This window comes from Salvelinus alpinus, chromosome 6 (genome assembly GCF_045679555.1).
Source record: "Salvelinus alpinus chromosome 6, SLU_Salpinus.1, whole genome shotgun sequence".
NCBI classification, from domain to species: Eukaryota; Metazoa; Chordata; class Actinopteri; order Salmoniformes; family Salmonidae; genus Salvelinus; species Salvelinus alpinus.
In genome coordinates this window covers 3,559,902-3,584,898 of record NC_092091.1, presented here as the reverse complement: position 1 = coordinate 3,584,898, position 24,997 = coordinate 3,559,902, and the positions used below count along the sequence as shown (strand labels likewise).

General features: G+C 61.3%; 1 protein-coding gene across 2 annotated transcripts in view; it reads left to right on the top strand.

Annotated features, from left to right (window-relative positions):
* Positions 1 to 24,997, top strand: part of megf11 (multiple EGF-like-domains 11) — a 452,873-nt gene that overhangs the window by 398,723 nt on the left and 29,153 nt on the right. The window contains exon 16 of one of the 2 annotated variants that reach the window (XM_071405156.1): positions 6,068 to 6,202. In XM_071405156.1, the coding sequence (XP_071261257.1) occupies positions 6,068 to 6,202 (135 nt within the window). Of the gene's footprint in view, positions 1 to 6,067; positions 6,564 to 24,997 lie in introns of those variants that run through there. The other variant, XM_071405155.1, reaches the window with a different exon arrangement.

Genomic DNA, 24,997 nt, shown 5'->3' with positions numbered 1-24,997 from the left:
GTTTTAATTTGGTGCCTTATTGCAAACAGGAGGGACCTTACAGATACTTTTGTGGGAAAAAGAGATGGAATAGTCATTTACAAATCATTTTAAACACTTACTTACTGCACTGTACATAATGTGACTTGTTAATTAAGCAAATGTTTACTCCTGAACTTATTTAGGCTTGATATAACAAAGGTGTTGAATACTTATTGACTCAAGACATTACAGCTTTTCATTTTTTATTCATTTGTAAAAAAATGTCTATAAACATAATTCCACTTTTACATGATGGGGTATTGTGATGTCATTATGGGGTATAGTGATGTCATTATGGGGTATTGTGATGTCATTATGGGGTATTGTGTGTAGACCAGTGACACATAATCTCAATTTAATCCATTTTAAATTCAGGCTGTACCATAACAACATGTGGAAAAAGTCGAGGGGTTTGAATACTCTCTGAAGGCAGTGTAGGGAATAGAGTGCCATATGGGACGCAGGCCCTTGTCTGAGCCTCACGGAGTGAGGGTAGGAGTGTGTTACCTGCCTCTCCCCGGGCTCTGATTGGGGGGGGGGGGTTTCCTCTATGTGTCTCTTGTTATTAACCCCACGGAGTGCTGGTTAGCTGGAAGACTTTGGCTTTTATGCCCTGGCTCTCCCTCTGAGTGGCTGGAGTCTGGGATCTTGGGTCTGAGGGAGCTGGTCGCCTGAGGGTTCTCTGGCTCAGCCCTGAGAGGAGGTCTGACTCAAGTGATGAGTTCACTGATTAGAGGTGATCTTCACAGGGCAAACCTGTAAACATCAGACAAAGTGGAATTTAAGAGAGAGAGAGAGAGAAGGGGAGAGTTGGAGTGAAGTGTGTCCACATGCCATGCGTCTGTCTGGGCCGTGATTAAAGTGGTATTTAACAGAGAGGGAGAGACACAACCATTCAGACCTGTTGTCTTAATAACTAAGAGACGAGGTGGACAGACACAACCATTCAGACCTGTTGTCTTAATAACTAAGAGACGAGGTGGACAGACACAACCACTCAGACCTGTTGTCTTAATAACTAAGAGACGAGGTGGACAGACACAACCACTCAGACCTGTTGTCTTAATAACTAAGAGACGAGGTGGACAGACACAACCACTCAGACCTGTTGTCTTAATTATAAGAGACGAGGTGGACAGACACAACCATTCAGACCTGTTGTCTTAATTACTAAGAGACGAGGTGGACAGACACAACCACTCAGACCTGTTGTCTTAATAACTAAGAGACGAGGTGGACAGACACAACCACTCAGACCTGTTGTCTTAATAACTAAGAGACGAGGTGGACAGACACAACCATTCAGACCTGTTGTCTTAATAACTAAGAGACGAGGTGGACAGACACAACCACTCAGACCTGTTGTCTTAATAACTAAGAGACGAGGTGGACAGACACAACCACTCAGACCTGTTGTCTTAATTACTAAGAGACGAGGTGGACAGACACAACCACTCAGACCTGTTGTCTTAATAACTAAGAGACGAGGTGGACAGACACAACCACTCAGACCTGTTGTCTTAATTATAAGAGACGAGGTGGACAGACACAACCATTCAGACCTGTTGTCTTAATTACTAAGAGACGAGGTGGACAGACACAACCACTCAGACCTGTTGTCTTAATAACTAAGAGACGAGGTGGACAGACACAACCACTCAGACCTGTTGTCTTAATAACTAAGAGACGAGGTGGACAGACACAACCACTCAGACCTGTTGTCTTAATAACTAAGAGACGAGGTGGACAGACACAACCACTCAGACCTGTTGTCTTAATAACTAAGAGACGAGGTGGACAGACACAACCATTCAGACCTGTTGTCTTAATTACTAAGAGACGAGGTGGACAGACACAACCACTCAGACCTGTTGTCTTAATAACTAAGAGACGAGGTGGACAGACACAACCACTCAGACCTGTTGTCTTAATTATAAGAGACGAGGTGGACAGACACAACCATTCAGACCTGTTGTCTTAATTACTAAGAGACGAGGTGGACAGACACAACCACTCAGACCTGTTGTCTTAATAACTAAGAGACGAGGTGGACAGACACAACCACTCAGACCTGTTGTCTTAATAACTAAGAGACGAGGTGGACAGACACAACCACTCAGACCTGTTGTCTTAATAACTAAGAGACGAGGTGGACAGACACAACCACTCAGACCTGTTGTCTTAATAACTAAGAGACGAGGTGGACAGACACAACCACTCAGACCTGTTGTCTTAATAACTAAGAGACGAGGTGGACAGACACAACCACTCAGACCTGTTGTCTTAATAACTAAGAGACGAGGTGGACAGACACAACCATTCAGACCTGTTGTCTTAATTACTAAGAGACGAGGTGGACAGACACAACCACTCAGACCTGTTGTCTTAATAACTAAGAGACGAGGTGGACAGACACAACCACTCAGACCTGTTGTCTTAATAACTAAGAGACGAGGTGGACAGACACAACCACTCAGACCTGTTGTCTTAATAACTAAGAGACGAGGTGGACAGACACAACCATTCAGACCTGTTGTCTTAATTACTAAGAGACGAGGTGGACAGACACAACCACTCAGACCTGTTGTCTTAATAACTAAGAGACGAGGTGGACAGACACAACCACTCAGACCTGTTGTCTTAATTACTAAGAGACGAGGTGGACAGACACAACCATTCAGACCTGTTGTCTTAATTACTAAGAGACGAGGTGAACAGACACAACCACTCAGACCTGTTGTCTTAATAACTAAGAGACGAGGTGGACAGACACAACCACTCAGACCTGTTGTCTTAATAACTAAGAGACGAGGTGGACAGACACAACCACTCAGACCTGTTGTCTTAATAACTAAGAGACGAGGTGGACAGACACAACCATTCAGACCTGGTGTCTTAATTACTAAGAGACGAGGTGGACAGACACAACCATTCAGACCTGTTGTCTTAATTACTAAGAGACGAGGTGGACAGACACAACCACTCAGACCTGTTGTCTTAATAACTAAGAGACGAGGTGGACAGACACAACCACTCAGACTATTTAACTAAAGGGCTATGAAAGCCAATCGAGGTTTTAAATGAAGAACAATGACAATAGGTGGAGAGAGGATTGACAAACAGACTAGACTGAGTAGCAAGCCAGTTATTTTGTTCCCCGATGTCTCTGCAGTGGATTGCAGTGTTATTGAATATAGTGGATAGTATTTAGTAAAATGTATTGTGTTTAGAACAGTAGAACGGATGGCGATGTTAGTATAATGCTTCCGCGGTATGTTGTTAGATAAATCAGATGAGTTAGTCTTGGCTTTACCACGCCAGAAAAGTAAAAGTGTGAAACAATATATTATTATCTTGTACTTTTGAATAGAACTGACTGTGATGTTTAAAAAGGAAATGTACTTGAAAAAGATCTCTTATTCATATTTGTACTTGTTAAGCAGCTTTAATACATGAATACAATAGAATAAATTGGTCTTTCATGATTGTCCTGACTGTTTAGTCTGTTTCAAACCATATGAAGGACTGGAGTGATTAGACTTTTATTTGTGTCCCTCTTCCTCTCTTTCTCCTCCTCCTCATTTCTTCCTCCTCCCTCCTCATCTCTTCCTCCTCCCTCCTCATCTCTCCCTCCTCATCTCTTCCTCCTCATCTCTCCCTCCTCATCTCTTCCTCCTAATCTCTCCCTCCTCATCTCTTCCTCCTCCCTCCTCATCTCTCCCTCCTCATCTCTTCCTCCTCATCTCTTCCTCCTCATCTCTTCCTCCTCCCTCCTCATCTCTTCCTCCTCATCTCTTCCTCCTCATCTCTTCCTCCTCCCTCCTCATCTCTTCCTCCTCATCTCTTCCTCCTCCCTCCTCATCTCTTCCTCCTCCCTCCTCATCTCTTCCTCCTCATCTCTTCCTCCTCATCTCTTCCTCCTCCCTCCTCATCTCTTCCTCCTCCCTCCTCATCTCTTCCTCCTCATCCCTCCTTATCTCTTCCTCCTCATCTATTCCTCCTCATCTCTTCCTCCTCCCTCCTCATCTCTTCCTCCTCATCCCTCCTTATCTCTTCCTCCTCATCTTTCCTCATCTCTTCCTCCTCCTTCCTTTCTCCTCATTTCTTCTCCTCATCTCTTCTCCTCATCTCTTCTTCCTCATCTCTTCTCCGCATCTCTTCTCCTCATCTCTTCCTCCTCATCTCTTCCTCCTCCCTCCTCATCTCTTCCTCCTCCTCCCTCCTCATCTCTTCCTCCTCCCTCCTCATCTCTTCCTCCTCATCTCTTCCTCCTCATCTCTTCCTCCTCCCTCCTCATCTCTTCCTCCTCCTCCCTCCTCATCTCTTCCTTCTCATCTCTCCCTCCTCATCTCTTCCTCCTCCCTCCTCATCTCTTCCTCCTCATCTCTTCCTCCTCATCTCTTCCTCCTCCCTCCTCATCTCTTCCTCCTCCTCCCTTCTCATCTCTTCCTCCTCATCTCTCCCTCCTCATCTCTTCCTCCTCCTCCCTCCTCATCTCTTCCTCCTCATCTCTCCCTCCTCATCTCTTCCTCCTCCCTCCTCATCTCTTCCTCCTCATCTCTTCCTCCTCATCTCTTCCTCCCCCCTCCTCATCTCTTCCTCCTCATCTCTTCCTCCTCATCTCTTCCTCCTCCCTCCTCATCTCTTCCTCCTCCTCCCTCCTCATCTCTTCCTCCTCATCTCTTCCTCCTCATATCTTCCTCCTCCCTCCTCATCTCTTCCTCCTCATCTCTTCCTCCTCATCTCTTCCTCCTCCCTCCTCATCTCTTCCTCCTCATCTCTTCCTCCTCATCTCTCCCTCCTCATCTCTTCCTCCTCCCTCCTCATCTCTTCCTCCTCATCTCTTCCTCCTCATCTCTTCCTCCTCCCTCCTCATCTCTTCCTCCTCATCTCTTCCTCCTCATCTCTTCCTCCTCCCTCCTCATCTCTTCCTCCTCCCTCCTCATCTCTTCCTCCTCCCTCCTCATCTCTTCCTCCTCCCTCCTCATCTCTTCCTCATCCCTCCTCATCTCTTCCTCCTCCCTCCTCATCTCTTCCTCATCCCTCCTCATCTCTTCCTCCTCATCTCTTCCTCCTCCCTCCTCATCTCTTCCTCCTCCCTCCTTATCTCTTCCTCCTCCCTCCTCATCTCTTCCTCCTCATCTCTTCCTCCTCCCTCCTCATCTCTTCCTCCTCATCCCTCCTTATCTCTTCCTCCTCATCTTTCCTCATCTCCTCCTCCTCCTTCCTTTCTCCTCATTTCTTCTCTTCATCTCTTCTCCTCATCTCTTCTTCCTCATCTCTTCTCCGCATCTCTTCTTCCTCATCTCTTCTCCTCATCTCTTCCCCGCATCTCTTCTTCCTCATCTCTTCTCCTCATCTCTTCCCCTCATCTCTTCTCCCTCATCTCTTCTCCTCATCTCTTCTTCCTCGTCTCTTCTCATCATCTCTTCTTCCTCATCTCTTCCTCCTCCCTCCCCATCTCTTCCTCCTCATCTCTTCCTCATCCCTCCTCATCTCTTCACCTCATCTCTTCATCTCTTCTTCCTCATCTCTTCCTCCTCCCTCCTCATCTCTTCCCCTCATCGCTTCTCCTCACCTATTCTCCTCATCTCTTCTCCTCATCTCTTCTTTCTCTTCTCCTCATCTCTTCTCATCATCTCTCCCTCCTCATCTCTTCCTCCTCATCTCTTCCTTCTCCCTCCTCATCTCTCCCTCCTCATCTCTTCTTCCTCATCTCTTCCTCCTCCCTCCTCATCTCTTCCCCGCATCGCTTCTCCTCACCTATTCTCCTCATCTCTTCTCCTCATCTCTTCTTCCTCACCTATTCTCCTCATCTGTTCTCCTCATCTCTCCCTCCTCATCTCTTCCTCCTCATCTCTTCTCCTCATCTCTTCTTCCTCACCTATTCTCCTCATCTCTTCTCCTCATCTCTCCCTCCTCATCTCTTCCTCATCTCTTCTCCTCATCTATTCTTCCACATCTTTTCTCCTCATCTCCCCCCCCCCCCCCCTCCTCCTCTCCTTTCCTCTCCTCCCGTCCTCTCCTCTCTCTCTCCTCTCCTTAGTCTGTTCTCCTGGGTTCTATGGGCACCGCTGTAGCCAGTCATGTCCACAGTGTGTCCACAGCTCTGGCTCGTGCCATCATGTGACTGGCCACTGTGACTGTCTGTCCGGCTTCTATGGCTCCCTGTGCAACCAAGGCAAGTAACACTCCTCTCTTCCTGTCCCTTCTCTCTGTAACCAAGGCAAGTAACCCTCCTCTCTTCCTGTCCCTTCTCTCTGTAACCAAGGCAAGTAACCCTCCTCTCTTCCTGTCCCTTCTCTCTGTAACCAAGGCAAGTAGCCGTCCTCTCTTCCTGTCCCTTCTCTCTGTAACCAAGACAAGTAACCCTCCTCTCTTCCTGTCCCTTCTCTCTGTAACCAAGGCAAGTAGTCCTCCTCTCTTCCTCTCCCTCTCTCTTCCTCCCTCTCCCTCCCTCACTCCCGCTCTCTCTCTCCCTCCCTCATCCAGTCTCTGCCCTAGTTACAGTGATGTCTTCTCTGTCTCTGTGAGGCAGGGAAAACTAAAAGAACGGAGAGTGGTCTCTTTGATCAGAACGGAGAACGGTCTCTTCTCTCAGAACGGAGAACGGTCTCTTCTCTCAGAACGGAGAACGGTCTCTTCTCTCAGAACGGAGAACGGTCTCTTCTCTCAGAACGGAGAACGGTCTCTTCTCTCAGAACGGAGAACGGTCTCTTCTCTCAGAACGGAGAACGGTCTCTTCTCTCAGAACGGAGAACGGTCTCTTCGCTCAGAACGGAGAACGGTCTTTTCTCTCAGAACGGAGAACGGTCTCTTCTCTCAGAACGGAGAACGGTCTCTTCTCTCAGAACGGAGAACGGTCTCTTCTCTCAGAACGGAGAACGGTCTCTTCGCTCAGAACGGAGAACAGTCTCTTTGCTCAGAGAAGGAGTTCAAACGTATTGTCCTTTAAGTGTGTGTGCCGTGTGTGTGACGTGTGCATGTTCTTCTCCGTGCAGTAGCACTAGAAGTGATGATGAAGTGTTTGATGGCAGTAAGGAGTGACCTGCTGTGTGCCTGTGTGTGTGCGCGCCTGCATCCGTCCATCTCTGTGTCTCTCCCTGCCTCTCCCTGTCTCTCCCTGTCTCTCCCTGTCTCCCCCTGCCTCTCCCTGTCTCTCCCTGTCTCTCCCTGTCTCCCCCTGTCTCTCCCTGTCTCTCCCTGTCTCTCCCTGCCTCTCCCTGCCTCTCCCTGCCTCCCCCTGTCTCTCCCTGCCTCTCCCTGTCTCCCCCTGCCTCTCCCTGTCTCTCCCTGTCTCTCCCTGCCTCCCCCTGTCTCCCCCTGTCTCCCCCTGCCTCTCCCTGTCTCCCCCTGCCTCTCCCTGTCTCTCCCTGTCTCTCCCTGCCTCCCCCTGTCTCCCCCTGTCTCCCCCTGCCTTTCCCTGTCTCCCCCTGTCTCTCCCTGTCTCCCCCTGTATCTCCCTGTCTCTCCCTGTCTCCCCCTGCCTCCCCCTGTCTCTCCCTGTCTCTCCCTGTCTCTCCCTGTCTCTCCCTGTCTCCCCTGCCTCTCCCTGTCTCCCCCTGCCTCTCCCTGTCTCTCCCTGTCTCCCCCTGTCTCCCCCTGCCTCTCCCTGTCTCCCCCTGCCTCTCCCTGTCTCTCCCTGTCTCCCCCTGTCTCCCCCTGCCTCTCCCTGTCTCCCCCTGCCTCTCCCTGTCTCTCCCTGTCTCCCCCTGCCTCTCCATGTCTCTCCCTGCCTCCCCTTGTCTCTCCCTGCCTCTCCCTGTCTCTCCCTGCCTCTCCCTGTCTCTCCCTGCCTCCCCTGCCTCTCCCTGTCTCCCCCTGTCTCCCCCTGCCTCTCCCTGTCTCTCCCTGTCTCTCCCTGCCTCCCCATGCCTCCCCTTGTCTCTCCCTGCCTCCCCCTGCCTCCCCTTGTCTCTCCCTGCCTCTCCCTGTCTCTCCCTGCCTCTCCCTGTCTCTCCCTGTCTCCCCCTGCCTCTCCCTGTCTCCCCCTGCCTCTCCCTGTCTCTCCCTGTCTCTCCCTGCCTCCCCCTGTCTCTCCCTGCCTCTCCCTGTCTCTCCCTGCCTCTCCCTGTCTCTCCCTGCCTCCCCCTGTCTCTCCCTGCCTCTCCCTGTCTCTCCCTGCCTCTCCCTGTCTCTCCCTGTCTCTCCCTGCCTCTTCCTGCCTCTCCCTGTCTCTCCCTTATAACAGAACATGGCCAAGATGTTCAAATGTTCATAAATGACCAGCAGGGTCAAATAATAATAATCACAGTGGATGTCGAGGGTGCAGCAAGTCAGCACCTCAGGAGTAAATGTCAGTTGGCTTTTCATAGCCGATCATTAAGAGTATCTCTACCGCTCCTGTTGTTTCTAGAGAGTTGAAAACAGCAGGTCTGGGACAGGTAGCACGTCCGGGGAACAGGTCAGGGTTCCATAGCCTCAGGCAGAACAGTTGAAACTGGAGCAGCAGCACGACCAGGTGGACTGGGGACAGCAAGGAGTCATCATGTCAGGTCGTCCTGAGGCATGGTCCTAGGGCTCAGGTCCCCTGAGAGAGAGAAAGAAAGAGAGAAAGATAGATAGAATTAGAGAGAGCATACTTAAATTCACACAGGACACCGGATAAGACAGGAGAAATAGTCCAGATATAACAGACTGCCTCTCCCTGTCTCTCCCTGCCTCTCCCTGTTCCTCCCTGCCTCTCCCTGTCTCTCCCTGTCTCTCCCTACCTCTTCCTGTCTCTCCCTGTCTCTTCCTGCCTCTCCCTGTCTCTCCCTGTCTCTCCCTGTCTCTCCCTACCTCTTCCTACCTCTTCCTACCTCTTCCTACCTCTCCCTGTCTCTCCCTGTCTCTCCCTGTCTCTCCCTACCTCTTCCTACCTCTCTCTGTCTCTCCCTGCCTCTCCCTGTCTCTCCCTGTCTCTCCCTATCTCTCCCTACCTCTTCCTAACTCTTCCTACCTCTCCCCGTCTCTCCCTGTCTCTCCCTGTCTCTCCATACCTCTTCCTGTCTCTCCCTGTCTCTCCCTGTCTCTCTATACCTCTTCCTACCTCTCCCTACCTCTCCCTGCAACTAATTGACATTATCAGTGTCTCTCTGACAAATAACCTTCAGTGAGAATCTAATCTGAATATTGCTGAGACATTCTCTTTTAGAGAGAGACACAAAGAAAGCGATAGTATTAGCAGCCGTCCTCCGTCCTCTCAACACAGTCGACAGGAAACATAGTGATATTAGCATCCGTCCTCTCAACACAGTCAACAGGAAACCTAGTGAGATTAGCATCCCCCACCAGCCCCCCCACTAGCGCCCCAACTATCCCCCCAACCAGCCCCCCAACCAGCCCCCCCACTAGCCCCCTTACCAGCCCCCCAACTAGCCCCCCAACCAGCCCCCCCACTAGCCCCCTTACCAGCCCCCCAACCAGCCCCCCAACTAGCCCCCAACTAGCCCCCCAACCAGCCCCCCAACTAGCCCCCCAACCAGCCCCCCAACTAGCCCCCAACCAGCCCCCCAACTAGCCCCCCAACTATCCCCCCAACCAGCCCCCCAACCAGCCCCCCCACTAGCCCCCTTACCAGCCCCCCAACTAGCCCCCCAACCAGCCCCCCCACTAGCCCCCTTACCAGCCCCCCAACCAGCCCCCCAACTAGCCCCCAACTAGCCCCCCAACCAGCCCCCCAACTAGCCCCCCAACCAGCCCCCCAACTAGCCCCCAACCAGCCCCCCAACTAGCCCCCCAACTATCCCCCACACCAGCCCCCCAACCAGCCCCCCAACTAGCCCCCCAACCAGCCCCCCAACTAGCCCCCAACCAGCCCCCCAACTAGCCCCCCAACCAGCCCCCCCACTAGCCCCCTTACCAGCCCCCCAACCAGCCCCCCAACTAGCCCCCAACTAGCCCCCAACTAGCCCCCCAACCAGCCCCCCAACTAGCCCCCCAACCAGCCCCCCAACTAGCCCCCAACCAGCCCCCCAACCAGCCCCCCAACTAGCCCCCAACCAGCCCCCCAACCAGCCCCCCAACCAGCCCCCCACCAGCCCCCCAAATAAGCCCCCCAACCAGCCCCCCACCAGCCCCCCAACCATTCCCCCAACCAGCCCCTTAACTAGCCCCCCAACCATTCCCCCAACTAGCCCCCCAACCAGCCCCCCAACCAGCCTCCCAACCAGCCCCCCACCAGCCCCCCAACTAGCCCCCCAACCAGCCCCCCAACCAGCCCCCCAACTAGCCCCCCAACCAGCCCCCCCAACTAGCCCCCCAACCAGCCCCCTTACCAGCCTCCCAACCAGCCCCCCCACTAGCCCCCTTACCAGCCCCCCCACTAGCCCCCTTACCAGCCCCCCAACCAGCCCCCTCACTAGCCCCCTTACCAGCCTCCCAACCAGCCCCCTCACTAGCCCCCTTACCAGCCCCCCCACTAGCCCCCTTACCAGCCTCCCAACCAGCCCCCTCACTAGCTCCCTTACCAGCCCCCCCACTAGCCCCCTTACCAGCCCCCCAACCAGCCTCCCAACCAGCCCCCCAACTAGCCCCCCAACCAGCCCCCAACCAGCGTCCCAACCAGCCCCCCAACTATCCCCCAACCAGCCTCCCAACCAGCCCCCCAACTAGCCCCCCAACCAGCCCCCAACCAGCGTCCCAACCAGCCCCCCAACTATCCCCCAACCAGCCTCCCAACCAGCCCCCCAACCAGCCTCCCAACCAGCCCCCCAACTAGCCCCCCAACCAGCCCTCAACCAGCCTCCCAACCAGCCTCCCAACCAGCCCCCCAACCAGCCCCCAACCAGCCTCCCAACCAGCCCCCCAACTAGCCCCCCAACCAGCCCCCAACCAGCCCCCCAACCAGTCCCCCAACTAGCCCCCCAACCAGCCCCCCAACCAGCCCCCCAACCAGCCTCCCAACCAGCCCCCCAACCAGCCCCTTAACTAGCCCCCCAACCAGCCCCCCAACTACCGCCCCCACCAGCCCCCCAACCAGCCCTCCCAACCAGCCCCCCAACCAGCCCCCCAACCAGCCTCCCAACTAGCCCCCCAACCAGCCCCCCAACTAGCCTCCCAACTAGCCCCCCAACCAGCCCCCCAACCAGCCTCCCAACCAGCCCCCCAACCAGCCTCCCACTAGCCCCCCAACCAGCCCCCCAACTAGCCCCCCCACCAGCCCCCCACCAGCCCCCCAACCAGCCCCCCACCAGCCCCTTAACTAGCCCCCCAACCAGCCCCCCAACCAGCCCCTTAACTAGCCCCCCAACCAGCCCCCCAACTACCGCCCCCACCAGCCCCCCAACCAGCCCTCCCAACCAGCCCCCCAACCAGCCCCCCAACCAGCCTCCCAACTAGCCCCCCAACCAGCCCCCCAACTAGCCTCCCAACTAACCCCCCAACCAGCCCCCCAACCAGCCTCCCAACCAGCCTCCCAACCAGCCCCCCAACCAGCCTCCCAACCAGCCCCCCAACTAGCCCCCCTACCAGCCCCCCACCAGCCCCCCACCAGCCCCTTAACTAGCCCCCCAACCAGCCCCCCAACCAGCCTCCCAACCAGCCTCCCAACTAGCCCCCCAACCAGCCCCCCAACTAGCCTCCCAACTAACCCCCCAACCAGCCCCCCAACCAGCCTCCCAACCAGCCTCCCAACCAGCCCCCCAACCAGCCTCCCAACCAGCCTCCCAACCAGCCTCCCAACCAGCCCCCCAACCAGCCTCCCAACCAGCCCCCCAACTAGCCCCCCCACCAGCCCCCCTACCAGCCCCCCACCAGCCCCCCACCAGCCCCTTAACTAGCCCCCCCAACTAGCCCCCCAACCAGCCCCCCAACCAGCCCCCCAACCAGCCCCTTAACTAGCCCCCCCAACTAGCCCCCCCAACCAGCCCCCCAACCAGCCCCCCACCAGCCCCCCAACCAGCCCCTTAACTAGCCCCCCAACCAGCCCCCCAACTAGCCCCCCAACCAGCCCCTTAACTAGCCCCCCAACTAGCCCCCCCACCAGCCCCCCACCAGCCCCCCCAACTAGCCCCCCACCAGCCCCCCAACTAGCCCCCCACCAGCCCCCCAACCAGCCCCCAACCAGCCCCCCCAACCAGCCCCCCAACTACCGCCCCCACCAGCCCCCCACCAGCCCCCCAACTAGCCCCCCACCAGCCCCCCAACTAGCCCCCCACCAGCCCCCCACCAGCCCCCCAAATAAGCCCCCCAATTAGCCTCCCAACTAGCCTCCCACCAGCCCCCCAACTAGCCCCCCAACTAGCCCCCCAACCAGCCCCCCAACTAGCCACCCACCAGCCCCCCAACCAGCCCCCCAACTAGCCCCCCACCAGCCCCCCAACTAGCCCCCCAACCAGCCCCCCAACTAGCCCCCCAACAGCCCCCCAACCAGCACCCCAACTAGCCCCCCACCAGCCCCCCACCAGCCCCCCAACTAGCCCCCCACCAGCCCCCCACCAGCCCCCCAACTAGCCCCCCACTAGCCCCCCAACCAGCCCCCCAACTAGCCCCCAACCAGCCCCCCAACCAGCCCCCCCAACTAGCGCCCCAACCAGCCCCTTTAACTAGCCCCCAACTAGCCCCCCAACCAGCCCCCCAACTAGCCCCCCAACCAGCCCCCCCAACTAGCCCCCCCACCAGCCCCCCACCAGCCCCCCAACTAGCCCCCCACCAGCCCCCCAACTAGCCCCCAACCAGCCCCCCAACCAGCCCCCCCAACTAGCGCCCCAACCAGTCCCCCCAACTAGCCCCCCAACCAGCCCCCCAACTAGCCCCCCAACCAGCCCCCCAACTAGCCCCCTAACCAGCCCCCCAACTAGCCCCCCAACCAGCCCCCCAACTAGCCCCCTAACCAGCCCCCCAACCAGCCTCCCAACCAGCCCCCCAACCAGCCCCCCCACCAGCCCCCCAACCAGCCCCCAACCAGCCCCCCAACCAGCCTCCCAACCAGCCCCCCAACCAGCCCCCCCACCAGCCCCCCAACCAGCCCCCCACCAGCCCCCAACCAGCCCCCCAACTAGCCTCCCAACCAGCCCCCTAACCAGCCTCCCAACCAGCCTCCCAACCAGCCCCCTAACCAGCCTCCCAACCAGCCCCCTAACTAGCCTCCCAACCAGTCCCCCAACTAGCCCCCCAACTAGCCTCCCAACCAGCCCCCCACCAGCCCCCTAACCAGCCTCCCCACCAGCCCCCTAACCAGCCTCCCAACCAGCCTCCCAACTAGCCCCCCAACCAGCCCCCCAACTAGCCCCCCAACCAGCCCCTTAACTAGCCCCCCAACCAGCCCCCCCAACCAGCCTCCCAACTAGCCTCCCAACTAGCCTCCCAACCAGCCCCCCAACCAGCCCCCTAACCAGCCTCCCAACCAGCCTCCCAACCAGCCCCCCAACCAGCCTCCCAACTAGCCCCCCAACCAGCCCCCCAACCAGCCCCCCCAACCAGCTTCCCAACTAGCCTCCCAACTAGCCCCCCCAACCAGCCTCCCAACCAGCCTCCCAACTAGCCTCCCAACTAGCCCCCTAACTAGCCTCCCAACTAGCCTCCCAACTAGCCTCCCAACTAGCCCCCCAACCAGCCTCCCAACTAGCCCCCCCAACCAGCCTCCCAACCAGCCTCCCAACTAGCCCCCTAACTAGCCTCCCAACTAGCCTCCCAACCAGCCTCCCAACCAGCCTCCCAACTAGCCTCCCAACTAGCCCCCCCAACCAGCCCCCCCAACCAGCCTCCCAACTAGCCTCCCAACTAGCCTCCCAACCAGCCCCCCAACCAGCCCCATAACCAGCCTCCCAACCAGCCTCCCAACTAGCCCCCCAACCAGCCCCCCAACTAGCCCCCCAACCAGCCCCTTAGCTAGCCCCCCAACCAGCCCCCCCAACCAGCCTCCCAACTAGCCTCCCAACTAGCCTCCCCAACCAGCCTCCCAACCAGCCTCCCAACTAGCCTCCCAACTAGCCCCCTAACTAGCCTCCCAACTAGCCTCCCAACTAGCCTCCCAACTAGCCCCCCAACCAGCCTCCCAACTATCCCCCCCAACCAGCCTCCCAACCAGCCTCCCAACTAGCCCCCTAACTAGCCTCCCAACTAGCCCCCCCAACCAGCCTCCCAACCAGCCTCCCAACTAGCCTCCCAACTAGCCCCCCCAACCAGCCTCCCAACCAGCCTCCCAACTAGCCTCCCAACCAGCCTCCCAAACAGCCCCCCAACCAGTCCCCCAACTAGCCCCCCAACTAGCCTCCCAACCAGCCTCCCAACTAGCCCCCCAACCAGCCCCCCAACTAGCCCCCCAACCAGCCCCTTAACTAGCCCCCCAACCAGCCCCCCCAACCAGCCTCCCAACTAGCCTCCCAACTAGCCTCCCAACTAGCCCCCCCAACCAGCCTCCCAACCAGCCTCCCAACTAGCCCCCTAACTAGCCTCCCAACCAGCCCCCCAACCAGCCTCCCAACTAGCCTCCCAACCAGCCCCCCAACCAGCCCCCCCACTAGCCCCCCAACTAGCCTCCCAACCAGCCTCCCAACCAGCCTCCCAACTAGCCTCCCAACTAGCCCCCCCAACCAGCCTCCCAACCAGCCTCCCAACTAGCCCCCTAACTAGCCTCCCAACCAGCCTCCCAACTAGCCTCCCAACTAGCCTCCCAACCAGCCCCCCAACCAGCCCCCCAACCAGCCTCCCAACTAGCCTCCCAACCAGCCCCCCAACCAGCCCCCCCACCAGCCCCCCAACTAGCCTCCCACCAGCCCCCCACCAGCCCCCCAACCAGCCCCCCCACCAGCCCCCCCACCAGCCTCCCCACCAGCCCCCCAACCAGCCCCCCAACTAGCCCCCCAACCAGCCCCCCAACTAGCCCCCCCAACCAGCCCCCCAACTAGCCCCCCAACTAGCCCCCCAACTAGCCCCCCAACTAGCCCCCCAACCAGCCCCCCAACTAGCCCCCCCAACCAGCCCCCCAACTAGCCCCCCAACTAGCCCCCCACCAGCCTCCCAACCAGCCTCCCAACTAGCCCCCCAACCAGCCTCCCAACCAGCCCCCCAACCAGCCTCCCAACTAGCCTCCCAACCAGCCTCCCAACCAGCCTCCCAACTAGCCTCCCAACCAGCCTCCCAACCAGCCTCCCAACCAGCCCCCCAACCAGCCTCCCAACTAGCCTCCCAACCAGCCTCCCAACCAGCCTCCCAACTAGCCTCCCAACCAGCCTCCCAACTAGCCTCCCAACCAGCCTCCCAACTAGCCTCCCAACCAGCCTCCCAACTAGCCTCCCAACTAGCCCCCCAACCAGCCCCCCCAACTAGCCTCCCAACCAGCCCCCAAACCAGCCCCCCAACCAGCCCCCCAACTAGCCTCCCAACTAGCCTCCCAACCAGCCCCCCAACCAGCCCCATAACCAGCCTCCCAACCAGCCTCCCAACTAGCCCCCCAACCAGCCCCCCAACTAGCCCCCCAACCAGCCCCTTAGCTAGCCCCCCAACCAGCCCCCCCAACCAGCCTCCCAACTAGCCTCCCAACTAGCCTCCCCAACCAGCCTCCCAACCAGCCTCCCAACTAGCCTCCCAACTAGCCCCCTAACTAGCCTCCCAACTAGCCTCCCAACTAGCCTCCCAACTAGCCCCCCAACCAGCCTCCCAACTATCCCCCCCAACCAGCCTCCCAACCAGCCTCCCAACTAGCCCCCTAACTAGCCTCCCAACTAGCCCCCCCAACCAGCCTCCCAACCAGCCTCCCAACTAGCCTCCCAACTAGCCCCCCCAACCAGCCTCCCAACCAGCCTCCCAACTAGCCTCCCAACCAGCCTCCCAAACAGCACCCCAACCAGTCCCCCAACTAGCCCCCCAACTAGCCTCCCAACCAGCCTCCCAACTAGCCCCCCAACCAGCCCCCCAACTAGCCCCCCAACCAGCCCCTTAACTAGCCCCCCAACCAGCCCCCCCAACCAGCCTCCCAACTAGCCTCCCAACTAGCCTCCCAACTAGCCCCCCCAACCAGCCTCCCAACCAGCCTCCCAACTAGCCCCCTAACTAGCCTCCCAACCAGCCCCCCAACCAGCCTCCCAACTAGCCTCCCAACCAGCCCCCCAACCAGCCCCCCCACTAGCCCCCCCACTAGCCTCCCAACCAGCCTCCCAACCAGCCTCCCAACTAGCCTCCCAACTAGCCTCCCAACTAGCCCCCCCAACCAGCCTCCCAACCAGCCTCCCAACTAGCCCCCTAACTAGCCTCCCAACCAGCCCCCCAACCAGCCCCCCAACCAGCCTCCCAACCAGCCCCCCAACCAGCCCCCCCACCAGCCCCCCCACTAGCCTCCCAACCAGCCCCCCACCAGCCCCCCCACCAGCCCCCCCACCAGCCTCCCCACCAGCCCCCCCACCAGCCCCCCAACTAGCCCCCCAACCAGCCCCCCAACTAGCCCCCCCAACCAGCCCCCCAACTAGCCCCCCAACCAGCCCCCCAACTAGCCCCCCAACTAGCCCCCCAACCAGCCCCCCAACTAGCCCCCCCAACCAGCCCCCCAACTAGCCCCCCAACTAGCCCCCCACCAGCCTCCCAACCAGCCTCCCAACTAGCCTCCCAACCAGCCCCCCAACCAGCCCCCCAACCAGCCTCCCAACCAGCCTCCCAACTAGCCTCCCAACCAGCCTCCCAACCAGCCTCCCAACCAGCCTCCCAACCATCCACACAACCAGCCCCCCAACCAGCCCCCCAACCAGCCTCCCAACTAGCCTCCCAACCAGCCCCCCAACCAGCCTCCCAACTAGCCTCCCAACCAGCCTCCCAACCAGCCTCCCAACTAGCCTCCCAACCAGCCTCCCAACTAGCCTCCCAACCAGCCTCCCAACTAGCCTCCCAACCAGCCTCCCAACTAGCCTCCCAACTAGCCCCCCAACCAGCCCCCCCAACTAGCCTCCCAACCATCCTCCCAACCATCCACACAACTAGCCCCCCCACCAGCCCCCCACCAGCCCCTTAACTAGCCCCCCCAACTAGCCCCCCAACCAGCCCCCCACCAGCCCCCCAACCAGCCCCTTAACTAGCCCCCCAACTAGCCCCCCAACCAGCCCCTTAACTAGCCCCCCAACTAGCCCCCCCACCAGCCCCCCACCAGCCCCCCCAACTAGCCCCCCACCAGCCCCCCAACTAGCCCTCAACCAGCCCCCCAACCAGCCCCCCCAACAGCCCCCCAACCAGCCCCCCAACTAGCCCCCCACCAGCCCCCCAACTAGCCCCCAACCAGCCCCCCAACCAGCCCCCAACCAGCCCCCCCAACCAGCCCCCCAACTACCGCCCCCACCAGCCCCCCACCAGCCCCCCAACTAGCCCCCCACCAGCCCCCCAACTAGCCCCCCACCAGCCCCCCACCAGCCCCCCAAATAAGCCCCCCAATTAGCCTCCCAACTAGCCTCCCACCAGCCCCCCAACTAGCCCCCCAACTAGCCCCCCAACCAGCCCCCCAACTAGCCACCCACCAGCCCCCCAACCAGCCCCCCAACTAGCCCCCCACCAGCCCCCCAACTAGCCCCCCAACCAGCCCCCCAACTAGCCCCCCAACCAGCCCCCCAACTAGCCCCCCACCAGCCCCCCAACCAGCACCCCAACTAGCCCCCCACCAGCCCCCCACCAGCCCCCCAACTAGCCCCCCACCAGCCCCCCAACTAGCCCCCCAACTAGCCCCCCACCAGCCCCCCAACTAGCCCCCCAACTAGCCCCCCACCAGCCCCCCAACCAGCACCCCAACTAGCCCCCCACCAGCCCCCCACCAGCCCCCCAACTAGCCCCCCACCAGCCCCCCAACTAGCCCCCCAACCAGCCCCCCAACTAGCCTCCCAACCAGCCCCCCAACCAGCCCCTTTAACTAGCCCCCAAATAGCCCCCCAACCAGCCCCCCAACCAGCCCCTTAACTAGCCCCCCCAACTAGCCCCCCCAACCAGCCCCCCAACCAGCCCCCCACCAGCCCCCCAACCAGCCCCTTAACTAGCCCCCCAACCAGCCCCCCAACTAGCCCCCCAACCAGCCCCTTAACTAGCCCCCCAACTAGCCCCCCCACCAGCCCCCCACCAGCCCCCCCAACTAGCCCCCCACCAGCCCCCCAACTAGCCCCCCACCAGCCCCCCAACCAGCCCCCAACCAGCCCCCCCAACCAGCCCCCCAACTACCGCCCCCACCAGCCCCCCACCAGCCCCCCAACTAGCCCCCCACCAGCCCCCCAACTAGCCCCCCACCAGCCCCCCACCAGCCCCCCAAATAAGCCCCCCAATTAGCCTCCCAACTAGCCTCCCACCAGCCCCCCAACTAGCCCCCCAACTAGCCCCCCAACCAGCCCCCCAACTAGCCACCCACCAGCCCCCCAACCAGCCCCCCAACTAGCCCCCCACCAGCCCCCCAACTAGCCCCCCAACCAGCCCCCCAACTAGCCCCCCAACAGCCCCCCAACCAGCACCCCAACTAGCCCCCCACCAGCCCCCCACCAGCCCCCCAACTAGCCCCCCACCAGCCCCCCACCAGCCCCCCAACTAGCCCCCCACTAGCCCCCCAACCAGCCCCCCAACTAGCCCCCAACCAGCCCCCCAACCAGCCCCCCCAACTAGCGCCCCAACCAGCCCCTTTAACTAGCCCCCAACTAGCCCCCCAACCAGCCCCCCAACTAGCCCCCCAACCAGCCCCCCCAACTAGCCCCCCCACCAGCCCCCCACCAGCCCCCCAACTAGCCCCCCACCAGCCCCCCAACTAGCCCCCAACCAGCCCCCCAACCAGCCCCCCCAACTAGCGCCCCAACCAGTCCCCCCAACTAGCCCCCCAACCAGCCCCCCAACTAGCCCCCCAACCAGCCCCCCAACTAGCCCCCTAACCAGCCCCCCAACTAGCCCCCCAACCAGCCCCCCAACTAGCCCCCTAACCAGCCCCCCAACCAGCCTCCCAACCAGCCCCCCAACCAGCCCCCCCACCAGCCCCCCAACCAGCCCCCAACCAGCCCCCCAACCAGCCTCCCAACCAGCCCCCCAACCAGCCCCCCCACCAGCCCCCCAACCAGCCCCCCACCAGCCCCCAACCAGCCCCCCAACTAGCCTCCCAACCAGCCCCCTAACCAGCCTCCCAACCAGCCTCCCAACCAGCCCCCTAACCAGCCTCCCAACCAGCCCCCTAACTAGCCTCCCAACCAGTCCCCCAACTAGCCCCCCAACTAGCCTCCCAACCAGCCCCCCACCAGCCCCCTAACCAGCCTCCCCACCAGCCCCCTAACCAGCCTCCCAACCAGCCTCCCAACTAGCCCCCCAACCAGCCCCCCAACTAGCCCCCCAACCAGCCCCTTAACTAGCCCCCCAACCAGCCCCCCCAACCAGCCTCCCAACTAGCCTCCCAACTAGCCTCCCAACCAGCCCCCCAACCAGCCCCCTAACCAGCCTCCCAACCAGCCTCCCAACCAGCCCCCCAACCAGCCTCCCAACTAGCCCCCCAACCAGCCCCCCAACCAGCCCCCCCAACCAGCTTCCCAACTAGCCTCCCAACTAGCCCCCCCAACCAGCCTCCCAACCAGCCTCCCAACTAGCCTCCCAACTAGCCCCCTAACTAGCCTCCCAACTAGCCTCCCAACTAGCCTCCCAACTAGCCCCCCAACCAGCCTCCCAACTAGCCCCCCCAACCAGCCTCCCAACCAGCCTCCCAACTAGCCCCCTAACTAGCCTCCCAACTAGCCTCCCAACCAGCCTCCCAACCAGCCTCCCAACTAGCCTCCCAACTAGCCCCCCCAACCAGCCCCCCCAACCAGCCTCCCAACTAGCCTCCCAACTAGCCTCCCAACCAGCCCCCCAACCAGCCCCATAACCAGCCTCCCAACCAGCCTCCCAACTAGCCCCCCAACCAGCCCCCCAACTAGCCCCCCAACCAGCCCCTTAGCTAGCCCCCCAACCAGCCCCCCCAACCAGCCTCCCAACTAGCCTCCCAACTAGCCTCCCCAACCAGCCTCCCAACCAGCCTCCCAACTAGCCTCCCAACTAGCCCCCTAACTAGCCTCCCAACTAGCCTCCCAACTAGCCTCCCAACTAGCCCCCCAACCAGCCTCCCAACTATCCCCCCCAACCAGCCTCCCAACCAGCCTCCCAACTAGCCCCCTAACTAGCCTCCCAACTAGCCCCCCCAACCAGCCTCCCAACCAGCCTCCCAACTAGCCTCCCAACTAGCCCCCCCAACCAGCCTCCCAACCAGCCTCCCAACTAGCCTCCCAACCAGCCTCCCAAACAGCCCCCCAACCAGTCCCCCAACTAGCCCCCCAACTAGCCTCCCAACCAGCCTCCCAACTAGCCCCCCAACCAGCCCCCCAACTAGCCCCCCAACCAGCCCCTTAACTAGCCCCCCAACCAGCCCCCCCAACCAGCCTCCCAACTAGCCTCCCAACTAGCCTCCCAACTAGCCCCCCCAACCAGCCTCCCAACCAGCCTCCCAACTAGCCCCCTAACTAGCCTCCCAACCAGCCCCCCAACCAGCCTCCCAACTAGCCTCCCAACCAGCCCCCCAACCAGCCCCCCCACTAGCCCCCCAACTAGCCTCCCAACCAGCCTCCCAACCAGCCTCCCAACTAGCCTCCCAACTAGCCCCCCCAACCAGCCTCCCAACCAGCCTCCCAACTAGCCCCCTAACTAGCCTCCCAACCAGCCTCCCAACTAGCCTCCCAACTAGCCTCCCAACCAGCCCCCCAACCAGCCCCCCAACCAGCCTCCCAACTAGCCTCCCAACCAGCCCCCCAACCAGCCCCCCCACCAGCCCCCCAACTAGCCTCCCAACCAGCCCCCCACCAGCCCCCCAACCAGCCCCCCCACCAGCCCCCCCACCAGCCTCCCCACCAGCCCCCCAACCAGCCCCCCAACTAGCCCCCCAACCAGCCCCCCAACTAGCCCCCCCAACCAGCCCCCCAACTAGCCCCCCAACTAGCCCCCCAACTAGCCCCCCAACTAGCCCCCCAACCAGCCCCCCAACTAGCCCCCCCAACCAGCCCCCCAACTAGCCCCCCAACTAGCCCCCCACCAGCCTCCCAACCAGCCTCCCAACTAGCCCCCCAACCAGCCTCCCAACCAGCCCCCCAACCAGCCTCCCAACTAGCCTCCCAACCAGCCTCCCAACCAGCCTCCCAACTAGCCTCCCAACCAGCCTCCCAACCAGCCTCCCAACCAGCCCCCCAACCAGCCTCCCAACTAGCCTCCCAACCAGCCTCCCAACCAGCCTCCCAACTAGCCTCCCAACCAGCCTCCCAACTAGCCTCCCAACCAGCCTCCCAACTAGCCTCCCAACCAGCCTCCCAACTAGCCTCCCAACTAGCCCCCCAACCAGCCCCCCCAACTAGCCTCCCAACCAGCCCCCAAACCAGCCCCCCAACCAGCCCCCCAACTAGCCTCCCAACTAGCCTCCCAACCAGCCCCCCAACCAGCCCCATAACCAGCCTCCCAACCAGCCTCCCAACTAGCCCCCCAACCAGCCCCCCAACTAGCCCCCCAACCAGCCCCTTAGCTAGCCCCCCAACCAGCCCCCCCAACCAGCCTCCCAACTAGCCTCCCAACTAGCCTCCCCAACCAGCCTCCCAACCAGCCTCCCAACTAGCCTCCCAACTAGCCCCCTAACTAGCCTCCCAACTAGCCTCCCAACTAGCCTCCCAACTAGCCCCCCAACCAGCCTCCCAACTATCCCCCCCAACCAGCCTCCCAACCAGCCTCCCAACTAGCCCCCTAACTAGCCTCCCAACTAGCCCCCCCAACCAGCCTCCCAACCAGCCTCCCAACTAGCCTCCCAACTAGCCCCCCCAACCAGCCTCCCAACCAGCCTCCCAACTAGCCTCCCAACCAGCCTCCCAAACAGCACCCCAACCAGTCCCCCAACTAGCCCCCCAACTAGCCTCCCAACCAGCCTCCCAACTAGCCCCCCAACCAGCCCCCCAACTAGCCCCCCAACCAGCCCCTTAACTAGCCCCCCAACCAGCCCCCCCAACCAGCCTCCCAACTAGCCTCCCAACTAGCCTCCCAACTAGCCCCCCCAACCAGCCTCCCAACCAGCCTCCCAACTAGCCCCCTAACTAGCCTCCCAACCAGCCCCCCAACCAGCCTCCCAACTAGCCTCCCAACCAGCCCCCCAACCAGCCCCCCCACTAGCCCCCCCACTAGCCTCCCAACCAGCCTCCCAACCAGCCTCCCAACCAGCCTCCCAACTAGCCTCCCAACTAGCCTCCCAACTAGCCCCCCCAACCAGCCTCCCAACCAGCCTCCCAACTAGCCCCCTAACTAGCCTCCCAACCAGCCCCCCAACCAGCCCCCCAACCAGCCTCCCAACCAGCCCCCCAACCAGCCCCCCCACCAGCCCCCCCACTAGCCTCCCAACCAGCCCCCCACCAGCCCCCCCACCAGCCCCCCCACCAGCCTCCCCACCAGCCCCCCCACCAGCCCCCCAACTAGCCCCCCAACCAGCCCCCCAACTAGCCCCCCCAACCAGCCCCCCAACTAGCCCCCCAACCAGCCCCCCAACTAGCCCCCCAACTAGCCCCCCAACCAGCCCCCCAACTAGCCCCCCCAACCAGCCCCCCAACTAGCCCCCCAACTAGCCCCCCACCAGCCTCCCAACCAGCCTCCCAACTAGCCTCCCAACCAGCCCCCCAACCAGCCCCCCAACCAGCCTCCCAACCAGCCTCCCAACTAGCCTCCCAACCAGCCTCCCAACCAGCCTCCCAACCAGCCTCCCAACCATCCACACAACCAGCCCCCCAACCAGCCCCCCAACCAGCCTCCCAACTAGCCTCCCAACCAGCCCCCCAACCAGCCTCCCAACTAGCCTCCCAACCAGCCTCCCAACCAGCCTCCCAACTAGCCTCCCAACCAGCCTCCCAACTAGCCTCCCAACCAGCCTCCCAACTAGCCTCCCAACCAGCCTCCCAACTAGCCTCCCAACTAGCCCCCCAACCAGCCCCCCCAACTAGCCTCCCAACCATCCTCCCAACCATCCACACAACTAGCCCCCCCACCAGCCCCCCACCAGCCCCTTAACTAGCCCCCCCAACTAGCCCCCCAACCAGCCCCCCACCAGCCCCCCAACCAGCCCCTTAACTAGCCCCCCAACTAGCCCCCCAACCAGCCCCTTAACTAGCCCCCCAACTAGCCCCCCCACCAGCCCCCCACCAGCCCCCCCAACTAGCCCCCCACCAGCCCCCCAACTAGCCCTCAACCAGCCCCCCAACCAGCCCCCCCAACAGCCCCCCAACCAGCCCCCCAACTAGCCCCCCACCAGCCCCCCAACTAGCCCCCAACCAGCCCCCCAACCAGCCCCCAACCAGCCCCCCCAACCAGCCCCCCAACTACCGCCCCCACCAGCCCCCCACCAGCCCCCCAACTAGCCCCCCACCAGCCCCCCAACTAGCCCCCCACCAGCCCCCCACCAGCCCCCCAAATAAGCCCCCCAATTAGCCTCCCAACTAGCCTCCCACCAGCCCCCCAACTAGCCCCCCAACTAGCCCCCCAACCAGCCCCCCAACTAGCCACCCACCAGCCCCCCAACCAGCCCCCCAACTAGCCCCCCACCAGCCCCCCAACTAGCCCCCCAACCAGCCCCCCAACTAGCCCCCCAACCAGCCCCCCAACTAGCCCCCCACCAGCCCCCCAACCAGCACCCCAACTAGCCCCCCACCAGCCCCCCACCAGCCCCCCAACTAGCCCCCCACCAGCCCCCCAACTAGCCCCCCACCAGCCCCCCAACTAGCCCCCAACCAGCCCCCCAACCAGCCCCCCCAACCAGCCCCCCAACCAGTCCCCCCAACTAGCCCCCCAACCAGTCCCCCCAACCAGCCCCCAACCAGCCTCCCAACCAGCCTCCCAACCAGCCTCCCAACTAGCCCCCTAACCAGCCCCCTAACCAGCCCCCCAACCAGCCCCCAACCAGCCTCCCCACCAGCCCCCCAACCAGCCCCCAACCAGCCTCCCCACCAGCCTCCCAACTAGCCCCCCAACTAGCCCCCCAACCAGCCTCCCCACCAGCCCCCCCACCAGCCTCCCAACTAGCCCCCCAACTAGCCCCCCAACCAGCCCCCCAACCAGCCTCCCAACCAGCCTCCCAACCAGCCTCCCAACCAGCCCCCCAACCAGCCCCCCAACCAGCCCCCCAACCAGCCTCCCAACCAGCCTCCCAACTAGCCCCCCAACCAGCCCCCCAACCAGCCCCCCAACCAGCCCCCCAACCAGCCTCCCAACCAGCCTCCCAACCAGCCTCCCAACCAGCCTCCCAACCAGCCTCCCAACCAGCCCCCCAACCAGCCCCCCAACCAGCCCCCCAACCAGCCCCCCCAACTAGCCCCCCAACTAGCCCCCCAACCAGCCTCCCAACCAGCCTCCCAACCAGCCTCCCAACCAGCCTCCCAACTAGCCTCCCAACCAGCCTCCCAACCAGCCTCCCAACTAGCCTCCCAACCAGCCCCCCAACCAGCCTCCCAACCAGCCTCCCAACTAGCCCCCCAACCAGCCCCCCCAACTAGCCTCCCAACCAGCCCCCCAACTAGCCTCCCAACCATCCTCCCAACCAGCCTCCCAACCAGCCCCCCAAACCAGCCCCCAAACCAGCCCCCCAAACCAGCCCCCCAACCAGCCCCCCAACCAGGATCACCGCTTCAGTAATAACGACCTCGTTGGAGCGTCTCGAAATAGTCTTTCAAGAACCGACGAATGGAGAACAGGAAGTCAGTGGAATCATTCAAATGAACCCCGTTTTATCAAAAATAATTGAACCTCAATGTCCTCAAAGGCAAAGACAGTCAGTCACCTGATTTGAACACCGCTGCCTTTTACGTTTCTCCTCTACTCTGAGGCTACGGGGACGTGTCCCACATCGCACCCTATTCCCTATGTACTGCACTACTTTTGACCAGAGTCCATCAGAAGTACTGCAATATGTAGGGAATAGGGTGCCGTGTGAGACTAAAGCCTTTGTTTAAATACCTGCCTACTGAAGCTTCTTGTCTTTGAAAAAAAAACACAGCAACCTGATTGAATTATGTCTTTGCTG